The sequence below is a fragment of the Asterias rubens genome, chromosome 10, assembly GCF_902459465.1.
Source record: "Asterias rubens chromosome 10, eAstRub1.3, whole genome shotgun sequence".
NCBI lineage: Eukaryota > Metazoa > Echinodermata > Asteroidea > Forcipulatida > Asteriidae > Asterias > Asterias rubens.
In genome coordinates this window covers 5,705,991-5,717,097 of record NC_047071.1, presented here as the reverse complement: position 1 = coordinate 5,717,097, position 11,107 = coordinate 5,705,991, and the positions used below count along the sequence as shown (strand labels likewise).

Here is an 11,107-nt window from a genome sequence, read left to right as displayed (position 1 = left end):
AAGCAAACAGCTACTCAAAGCCAACAGTACACTAGAGCAAACAGTTGCTCGAAGCCAATTTTTTTCTCAAGGCCAACAGTTACAGAAAACCAACAGTAACTCAAAGCAAACAGTTAGACGGCAACAGTTAGACTACCGGTGTATTAACTCTTAATGTTTGTTGATATAACAATGATGAACACCCTAAATTCGTTACGGCAAACTGAAGTTTGATAAATAGTTCCATCGACGATACAATGCTTTTTCCATAGTTTTACACAATTACAACCAACCATTGTTGTTTGTTAATTTTTTGTTAAGACCAGATTTTTATCATTTTGAAATGTTGGTTTTACGGTGAACAATTATTTGTAATACAGAAAAGAAATGAAATAAATTATAATTTGTTTTCTTCAGTAACGAATATAGTAAAGATTAGTTTCAATATGTTCCATTGCTAATTAGCTAAGCATTGCGGTCATAGAAAATTAACTTTCCGTTGAGACTTTATTTCTTTTAAAGTGAACAACTTGCCAACCACGTCAGATTGTTTTCGTTAATGTTTTTAATTTTTTCTCCTTTTCTCCAGGTTTGGTTTCAGAACAGGAGAGCAAAATGGCGACGACAGGAAAAGATGGAATCCAGCGCCATGAAGATGCAAGAACAGGCTATTTCTTCTCTCCATCGGAACAGCAGCGGGCTGAACGGCACGAAGCTACCCATCGATCCTTGGCTCACACCACCCATGTCCAACGCATCCGCCACACTCCACTCTCTCCCCGGACTTCTGGCAGCCCATGGACAATTACCTCCACCGGGATCAGTCGGTGGAGCTCGTGGGGCCCTCTGCGGCTTGGGACCCATCACATTCCCGTTGTTACCGCCGACCTCGTCTAGCTTCTCCTTATTAAGTCCCCCGAGTAGCCTCGTGCGCCATGGAGGTGCTGTGGGACTCTTGGAGACAGGCAATATAAGAAACTCAAGTATAGCGGCGTTAAGACTGAAAGCTCAAGAGCACCTTGATACCGTAGTCCGGGTGCCTGTCTACAATGACCGATTGTCACCGGGTACTGATTGATTCCGAGCCCCGTGCTAATCCCACCGATCTCCCACCGATCTACTGCAAAACAGTTAATGTATCCTCGTTGATGTCAAACTATTAGGTTGTCTTTTTGGTGCATGCATTGTGAGGGGGGGGGGGGGGGGGGGTAATCGTAGTTTCTACACTGTAAGTCTCGGACGCTCTTACATACAAGAGTTTCTCCAATTTCCATTTCGTTTTCTTGTTAAAGTATGTTTTTCCAGATATTTGTTTTGTCTGTAACACCAAAGTAAAAAGTATGAAACTTCATGTAGTGCAATGATAAACTATTGCTTTCGAAACTTAGTTCATCCACCAAGCCACAACACCTCAGTCTGAGAACAAAGGTATCATTTACGGCATAAACTTAATAAATAAATACAAATATGATAATAACGTCGGCCTTGACAAGATTGGTTTCATAATTGAAAGGGGAAACTTTCTTCAACCAGGCAAAATGTTTGTCTTAAAATTTAAGAGAATTTTGTTTCTTAAGACGGTAGAATATTTTCTCTCAAGTAAAACATAATAGTGTAAACCTGTACGTCAAGATCGATCGTTGGTTTTGGAGCTATTGGTCCGGAATGAATCAGGAAACAGGGAAGATCGGTCTCATAACGAACCTGATTGGATTTCACAAAAGTTTTAAAATTATAATCTTATCTCGAGTTAGGGCGAGTTACTCGTCACAACTTAGGACTAGCCTTAAGTTTTTAATAACTTCTAGGACTAGTCCTAAGTTAGTTCTATCTTTGTGAAATCGACCCAAGGAAGGTAAATCTTACATTTCACACAATGTTTGGTTAAAGCGTCGTGGACTGCTGCAGCGCAACTATTGAACTTCTTCAACTGCTTGTTAAGTACCTCATTATCCAGTTTTTGTTTTAAACAGTGGGTTGATTTAGTGTTCATTTGCAATTTTTCTTCAACAAAAGTGTAGTAAAAAATTATTCGATGTTTTTTTTTTTTTTTTTTTGTATATGGGGGGGGGGGGGGGGAAGTTACCACTCACTCGCCTTTGGGAAGTAAACCAAATACCAAAACAAAAAATAGGCTATATTACAACCCATCGTTTGCTTCTAGTGTCATTTATTCATTTGATGTATGATTCGACTTGGGAAGAAATAATGTTGAGCCATTCTTGTAAGTGGTTACGGGCTGGGATAATGCTTCATTAAATTCAGAGGAGAATGGATTGGGGGAAATGACAATTTTATGTTAAAAGTCCGTGTGTACAATATTTGATTCTAAATGAATCCACCGATGATATTATCTACGCAAATTATTTGTAAACAGAGTTAAATGTGATACATGTTTGTATTCGTGCACCAGTTTATCTGCAAAGCAGCTACAGGCCAAAAATAGTGTGTTTATGCAAACATTACAATGTACTTAATGGAATTTTTGTTAAAGATCTGCTGTATTTGAATTTATTTCCTGAATATATGGTCATTCAAATATTGGTTTGTCTCTACAAACAAAAACCCAATCCGCATCCGCAGCATATTGCGTATCTGTTTCCGAGAGTCTTCAATGTGTAACAATGACGTAATAGTCAGTAAAGTCAAACGTTGAGTTAAAACAACACAAGAACCCTCTTTTCCGAATTCACTTTTTTGATAGACTAATTACTAAGCGGGTATGGACATACTCAGGAACAAAAGATTCCTCACGCCTTTGTTTACCCAGAAACTTATTTGTTGTGAAGTTTGAGCTGTTGACAATGATCTTGTCCGAACCCATCAGTTAGATCTTATTTCTTCAAAACAAAATAATAACAAACATAAACACACGTTATTCGTTAAGAAACTTGAGTACAAAAACACAATACATTATGTTAATATTTCTTTGTTAGTTGATATGTAAACGAACTTTTTAAAACTGTCCACAGGACACGTCTAGGGTTTATATAATAGAGAACTACGTAAAACCATACAAAGCATGCCATTTTAAAATGTAATATGTATACACGTTATTCTATGTGATCAATCCTTTCTCTGTAAATAAATATAAATTATATATTATGACATTACAGCAGTGTAAAAGTCACAATTACAAAGTCGTTGTGCACATGTTTAAACAAAAATAACACCAAGTAAATATATGGTCTGTGAGATTGTGTTCTTTGTTCAATTAATTTGTGTTAATGATGTTTTGCCTAAGGTACGAAGGCCATGATGTATAGCTTCAAACTGTATTGTCATTAAGTCGGGCGGGATTACATTTTTGGTAATATTATGAAGCCTATGATCTATCTATATCTAAGTTTCGATTTTGGAAAATTTGAAACAAGTTCAAATTACTGCAAAGCATACACAATATAACCATACAGAATGTCATGTGATGTACAATGTAAAAAAAAAAAAACGGTGAAATTTACGGTCTTTAGCTGCCAGGTAAAGTGCCGTAAATTTCACGGTAAAAGTTTTGCAAACTACCCCTTTACGGCATAACTTACGAAACTTCCACTGTACAATTTACGGCACTTTACCTGGCAGCTAGGGTGGCAGGTAAAGTACCGTAAATTTCACGGATATATATTTTTTTTTTCAGTGTACGTCTCTATTGATTGCTACCATGTCCAGCAAGCTGTTCGGTTCTATTGCTCTATGGTTTATCTACATTCTCCAGTCAATCCTGGAGTACGTTAGCACCAAGGACCGCTTGTTAGGGTTGGTACAGTGTGGTAGCATGTAGACCATGGAGGAGCCTCCATGGTGAGAGGCCGTTCAGAGTGCAACCCTCAGGCACCCATTGTGTGTATTACAGGCGCTCCCCACAGAGTTAAATAATTCCCGAGTTTTTCACGATTCCTCTCTTCAAGTCTTGCAATATAAAACGCAATGGTTTGCCCCCTGTTGGTGTCGAAGGCGTCTTAAAGTACACCCCACAGACGCCCCTCCAATGAGCGAACCCCAAACATCTTTGAGGACAAGCGACCCTCATTAAAGCTGACATGTCGTCAGTACTGGATTGGCAGATCCCGTTATCTACCCATTCAAAGCACAGATCATTGGCTGAATACGCTATTAATTTAGCAAATGCAGGCTGAATAGAGCGAGCCTAACTCCGTTAGTGAAGATCGTTATTCGTGTCTTATTATGATCCGCTAATTGAAGCAGCCTGGGTGGGTTATACGTCACCCGAACCTGTTCATCCTCAAGCTATAGTAGTATAGGCAAGGAGTACTTCTTCACCCAGAAGGCCCTCTCTAGACTGTAGGTACTCCTTGACGTCCATGTCTCACGTGGTATCTTCATGAGGGGCTCAATATAAGACATCATGGACAATAAGATTATGATATTAAAGTTCATTTTGAAGAATAATGACATTTCAAACGGGTGTATATATCTTTGAAGATGACTGGTTCATATAATAACCGTGTACCAACCAAAGCTTGTTATAAAACAATCCGACTAGGCATGCCCAATCTTCATCCATGGCTAAAGCTCAATCATTGCTTTCACTTTTTTGTTTTCTTAAGATCTTTGTAACATTATTATATTAAGATCAAGTCGTTATACGGACACTGACATATCGTAATTATTCACTGCAAATCAGTTTATTGTTAAAGGTTAATTTGTTGCTGCGAGCATAGAGCTGTTATCAAACCGTAGTGTGCCAACTCGAATGTTTTGATTCAGTCAATTTCGTACAACAATCCTCCAGGTTTTGTTCTCTCAATTTGTTGCATGGTTGAAATACTAGTCTTAATAACCAGGTCAGAGTATGGGCCTAGGTTTATGAACCTGCAAGGTTCAAGTTCTCGATGTACTTTCGAGTTCCACGCAACAGATTAACAACCGGTGGGACTTCCCAAATCCCATCATCACAAGCTAATTTCGAAACAAATGTTTCAACCAGGGCCCAATTTCATAAAGATGTTGAGCAGAAAATACTGCTTGACAAATTTATTTGCTAAGCAAGAATTGAGTGGGGCACCAGCCACAAAAATTTCAAACCTGATGTTATTTTGGCTGGTAACCTGTTCCTGCTATTAGCTATAGTACTATTACGTGCTTAGCAGGAGTTTGTGCTTAAAAGCTTTATGAAATTGGGCCCTGGTCCTTGCTCTAAGTTACAATTAACGGTTTTTTGAGCTGATACATTTAAACAACAGGGAAATATAAACAACCACATTCAGGTGGCGGGGGAGGGGGGCACTCTCAATCCTATCGACCAAGATAGTTAGCCTTCCAAGATTGGACTAATTTTAATTGGTGCTGGATTAATATGTACTGCACTAATAGTCTCGGTATCCGTGTATAATCACCCAATGTATGCCTGTAACGTCTTAGTCGATTTGCTGCGGTTTCTTCGTTAAAACTCTCCTTCTCATTTTACCCCTTACCCTTAGCGAAACTTTCAACAATAAAAAGTAGATCATTAAATATAGCTTTGGTAAAGGGCTGATTAGGCAACACGTAGGTTTTCTGTCATTGTCGATCACAGGTTGTCAGCCACCGTCTGTCATCTCGATCTCCCTGTGTTAAACTCGGTATTGTTCCCTACTCAAATGATTAGCCCCCTGTGGCACGTTTAGAAGAGAACCCATGAGACAGAAGGGACTGAGAGAAAGTAGTTGAGGGTCGTCTTCCCATTATGACGGCCGATCAATGGTTGATTTGTAAGGCGGGGCTTTCGCGCCTCTGACCGGGACATTTTCTCACCCTGGTCCATTCATCCTTAGCGAATCCATGGCGCCACTCATGGTAATAGCCCAGTTGAATGAACAGGTACTGACCTAAATGACACTTGGAGTAGGTGAGTCATGTACTGCTAAACCCATCGTTGCGACCACCGTGTTTCATCAACCCACCACCATGGCATGACAACACGCTACAGAAAAAACACACAGTACTCAATCATTTTCCGAAAATCATCGTTAAAATTAACAGTCATACTTTCGGTAGAATTCGAACATTTTTATAAAATAAATGATTACGTATGTAGGATTGATATAACAACAACAAATACCAATAAGACAATTTGAATCTAATCCTGATACTTACTTCTCACATCGAAAAAAGAACTATGAGTGCCAATTTTATATATATATTTTTTCAAAACGTACGTACAAATAAATCTCACATACAATACATTTAAAATACTGTAAACTCAAGTACCCAATTCAATAATGTCAAATCGCCGATAATTGGCTTTGCTTTGTCTTTGATGTTGTCTTCTTCTCATGCTGCTGGTTCTATATGTATAACTGGTTAAGGAATATAGATTGGAGGAAAATGTGTTTTCATCTGACAGCATTTTACGCAACTCTTGTTTCTCAGCATAATTTGGAGGTACTCTTTTAAGTATAGTCTCATGTTTTTCATACAAACTGTAAATATTATTTTCTTTAATCAAACTACAACTTACTGATGTAACTGTTCCGATGCGTACTTAGGTTTCAATACAAGGTAATTATTTCCCTTGAGAGCCACAAAATAAACAACTAACTAACTAACTAACTAACTAACTAACTAACTAACTAAATAATAAAACAAATACTGCACCAAGATTTAATCTCTTAATATGAGTACTCAGTTCATTAATTATTAAACCAGCCAAATGTTACCAAGTTTCTGAAGCATTGTATCAAATGTCTTAAGTCCGGGTGAGTATTAAAACGATATAAAATATTTAAATATCAAAACAGTGTGTGATTTGTGAATATGTTTTTCCATCTTATAATGTATCGTGTTTACCTGAAGGGGAAAATTCCTAGCCAACATGATTATAAGAAGAAAGGAATCAATTATTTATTTATTTTGCCAGTTATAACTTGGTCTTTATTGCACAATCGTGCTCATGGGGACAAACTGAAAACATAGGAACCTCTGTATGTTATTACCTTCGCATTGCTTTACCAAAATGTGTTAAACTTAATGTTGTTTGAATATATCGTCGGCTTTATTTGCACAGAGTTATCTCAGCTTGGATTGTACTGGCCATTGTCAGACGTGTCTGTACCATAGGGATGGTGTTCTGAATAGATCAAATGAGTGACAGCTTGCATTCAGACCGGGGAGAGATTGCGGAAGGGGCAATAGGGGAACACCCCGGTCGTTTGCCTGCAGTTTGACTGATGATGTCTGGCTGGCATGCTAGGAACCAGCTCGCAAAAACAAACCCAAAAACACAGGTTTATATAACAAGAGTTTGATTTAATTGTCGCTTTAAAGGAACACGTTGCCTTGGATCGCTCGAGTTGGTCCTTGGAAAGCGTTTGTAACCGTTTGTTTTAAAATGCATATGATTAGAAAGATATTTTAAAAGTAGAATATAATGATCCACACAAGTATCATTAGAAATTGCGTGGTTTTCCTTTTACCTCGTCGACTAACACGGTCGGCCATTTATGGGAGTCAAATTTTTGACCCCCATAAATGGCCGACCGTGTTAGTTCGCAAAAAAAAAAGGAAAACCACGCAATTTCGAGGAAAATTCGTGTGGATCATTATATTCTACTTTTAAAATATCTTTTAATCATATGCAATTTATAGCAAACGGTTACAAATGCTTTTCAAAGACCAACTCGACCGATCCAAAGCAACGTGTTCCTTTAATACAATCACTATTTTATACATAAATACTGTAAAGCGTAACTTGTTGTTTGTTGAAGCTGCTTATCCATAAAGATTTGCACATATTAAAGGCACTGGACAGTATTGGTAATTACTCAAAATATTGCCTTTGAATAATAATTGTTTTTACACTACGATTGGTTTTCCTGTTTTATATCTATAGGCCTGTTTTCTGGGCAAAGGTACTTTGTAAGCTGTGAGAATTGAATGTGCATGTGATTTCTAGACATTCAAGCCATCTTCCCATTGCCCTATTAGTCCAGACTTTGGTATCGGCTACAGAGTGTGTGCAGCAGGAGACATGAAGGAAACTCAACGTGGAAACAATGCTCAGAATAACTGTAACAAAAGATACTCTAACATGTTTTACTTTAACAGTCAGATCTGGTCATGTTTTAAAACAAAGACGTCCGTAGTCTTAGATAAGACGACGAAGATTTATCATAGTCTTAGATAAGACGACGAAGATGTATCATCTTATTGACGTAGCTTTGCTAGGTGATACGAGCATAGATTCAATTCATTGGAGAATGTTAAGATCTAGTAGTACGTGTACTTTGCCAGAACACTTCATTGTGCTGCGACAAGTAAAAGTGAAATCATCCCATTATATATTTGTTGATTTGTTGGAGCACGGTTGAACCATTCCGAACATCGAGATTGGTGCGACTGTGAGGGTACCGTAGATCTACTGCAGAAGACGGCGCTCGTATAGTGGAACGGCGAAATAACCTCGGACGTCCACAGCTAATAAATGACGTAGCTAATAAAATGACTAGAGGGGACCGGCATTACGGGAAACAATACACATTTTGGCATATTGCGAAAGAATAGTCATTATAATACATAATTTCCCGGTCATTTTCAGCAAATATCAATATAAAAATAATAATAATAATAATAATAATATCGAAGTCTTGTATAGCGCACGTATCTACCAAACAAGGTACTCAATGCACTGAGTATACACAAACTCTCAGAAAGATAGGTTATTGCAGTGAAGAATTCTTAGACCCAATTATTTAGCACCTTATAAGGGTTTACATTACGGCGCAAACAGCAGCCACAGTCAGGAGCACGGGCGAATTAATTCATTTAAACACATTCAAATTCACGCATTTCCCCCTAATCCACTCAAACTGGAATTTCTTCTTAGCTATTATTACATTAAATTTCGTTTTTGTGCACACGTGATTTTGTTTTTCCCATTCTGATTCGTTGCAGTTATTCTGTCGCATTTAAAGGCATTCAGTACTACATTTTGGCTATTCTTAATTCGTTTGCTCCGCTATATCCTATCTTAATGAAATTGAATGGTTGACCAGATCTTGATGCTGGATCTTAGGAATTTGTCTAAATCTTGAGAACTAGTAAATTGAACCACTTTATTTGACCAGTGACTGGTGAAATTGAATCAATCCTTTTGACTGTTGAATGCTGATTCAATGGTGCACACATTTTGAAATGAAATTGTGAGAGCCGGTGTTAAAATGAATGGTTTTTTGTTGAAATTGACCAGGAAAACTACAATAATATTCATTTATAAAACTATTGAAGACAAAAAATTAAGGCGATTTGTCGATGCGGTATAATGCATGTATTGATTGAGTAGACTGGATAATATTGAGATGTCATTATAGCACTAACAGATGACACGAATCACGATTACTATGCATTTGATGTTTAGCTCTATCTACCGCGGTTCGAGAGAAGGAGCTTACACAAGCCAAAAACTTGATGAAGATTTCACCAAAGTAAACGAAAGGCGTTCTGCTGTCTTTGACTTATATAGTCTTTATTTGTTTATTATTCTCCCGTTTTTGACCAAGATGGCAATAAGTATTTATTTGATTGAAGTTCGCTGCATGAGTGTTCCGGTGAGTTTCAACATCAACACAAAAACTCATTATACATCTTATACACATGTATGGGTTAGGCCTACACGTTTTGTTCCAAAGGCACCAAATGAACAACCGAGAAATATTAAGTAATTTGCAAATCTTGTGTTCGTCTAGCTCATACAGTCACTTGTTATTCATAATTGACACAGCGATTTACAAATAACATTGAGCGAACTGCTACATCAATGGTTTATGTTAAAAAAGGGTGTGCCTAAGATTGTGGCTTTGTAAATTGGCAAACATAAAAGTCGATCAAACTCAACAATCTCTCGTTAAAGAGAATTCAAAATTAATATTTTTTCTTTAAAAACGTTTCCAAGGCCTATGTTCTTTATTGTGAATCCAGTTTACTGCACAAAGAAACACATAACTCACATATGAAGATGGATTATTCCCAAATAAACACTAGCAGTCAAATAGATCGTGTTTTGCGACTATGTTGAGTAAATTACTTCAATCGTTTTTTAGAATGACAAATTTTAATTAATTGCGTACATTGTGTGCGTTTTATAAGAATTTTGTAAACTTGTATTGACCTAAGAAAAATTATTTCCAATACTTTCACAGCATGAACTCTCGCCACCTTTCTTATTTTCCCCAAATTACATTGTATTTGTCCACATTCTTTGGATTTTTTCCGCCTGAAGCGAAAAAGCGATTTCTATTATAAACCTGTTCAATACTGAAGGGTTTTATTTCTCTTGTTGAGGTGCCATCGGTTTGTGCTTATCATTATTCAGTTCTTCGTTTCGCCTTGGTCGAACTCCATCTTAATCAACTCTCTTTATTTGACATTACTATTTAGTATGAATCAGACGATGTTTTACATATTTCCTATGGCTATGAGATATTGGTTAAGTGGTTTGATCAAAGCCAGTTTCCGAAGGTCATCATTTGGCACCGTCATTAGACTAAATACCCCAGCCTTGGAACCTAAATTCGCTGTATAATCTCTTAAAGCTAGGCCATATGCCAAGCCGACAGGGTCGCTGAACTCCACCCACAAGGGGGGACAGTTCGATCGCCTTCCCCCTTAACCATCAACCCTCATCCCCCCAAAAGAAAATATTCGATATCCCAACGAAGTGTCTCAGTATCGATTCGGTCTGAAGGTTTTTTTTTCTTCTACCTTTCCACCCCATAGGTGGTTGAGTGACACATTAGCCCAGCACTGACTTGGCGTTCCATTATAAGGTAGGCAGTGATCGGTGCTTTGCGACCGGTGGCCCCCACAGTGTTCGTAGGCGTGAACACCATGGCAGGCGGTTGCTGATGCGTGTCGTGATTAGAAACCAGTACACTCTGATGTAATCGTCGGGGGCTTGATTAGCGAGGGTCGTGTCGAGGTAATTCTGGGCTGGATGGTCCAATTAAAAATACCAAATTGAGCTGGACGGGCGGTAATGACCACTGTGGTGTTGTATAGTTTGGTCATTGTAATGTGTCATAGATCAAGCCGTCAATACACACTAGTTATATCAGTAGTAACTATGATTAAAAGTAGTGCAAGCAGCGTATAGGCCTAATTTCATTTCAACGCGGCATGGTCGTAGACATTTCAT

At 38.0% G+C, this 11,107-nt stretch overlaps 1 protein-coding gene across 1 annotated transcript in view; it reads left to right on the top strand.

Moving 5' to 3' along the window:
- LOC117295597 (retinal homeobox protein Rx1-like) overlaps positions 1 to 1,057 on the top strand; it is a 2,155-nt gene extending 1,098 nt beyond the window's left edge. Inside the window, exon 2 of the mRNA XM_033778295.1 lies at positions 569 to 1,057. Within this exon, the coding sequence (XP_033634186.1) occupies positions 569 to 1,057 (489 nt within the window). The remainder of the gene's footprint in view (positions 1 to 568) is intronic.
- The last annotated feature ends 10,050 nt before the right edge of the window (positions 1,058 to 11,107 follow it).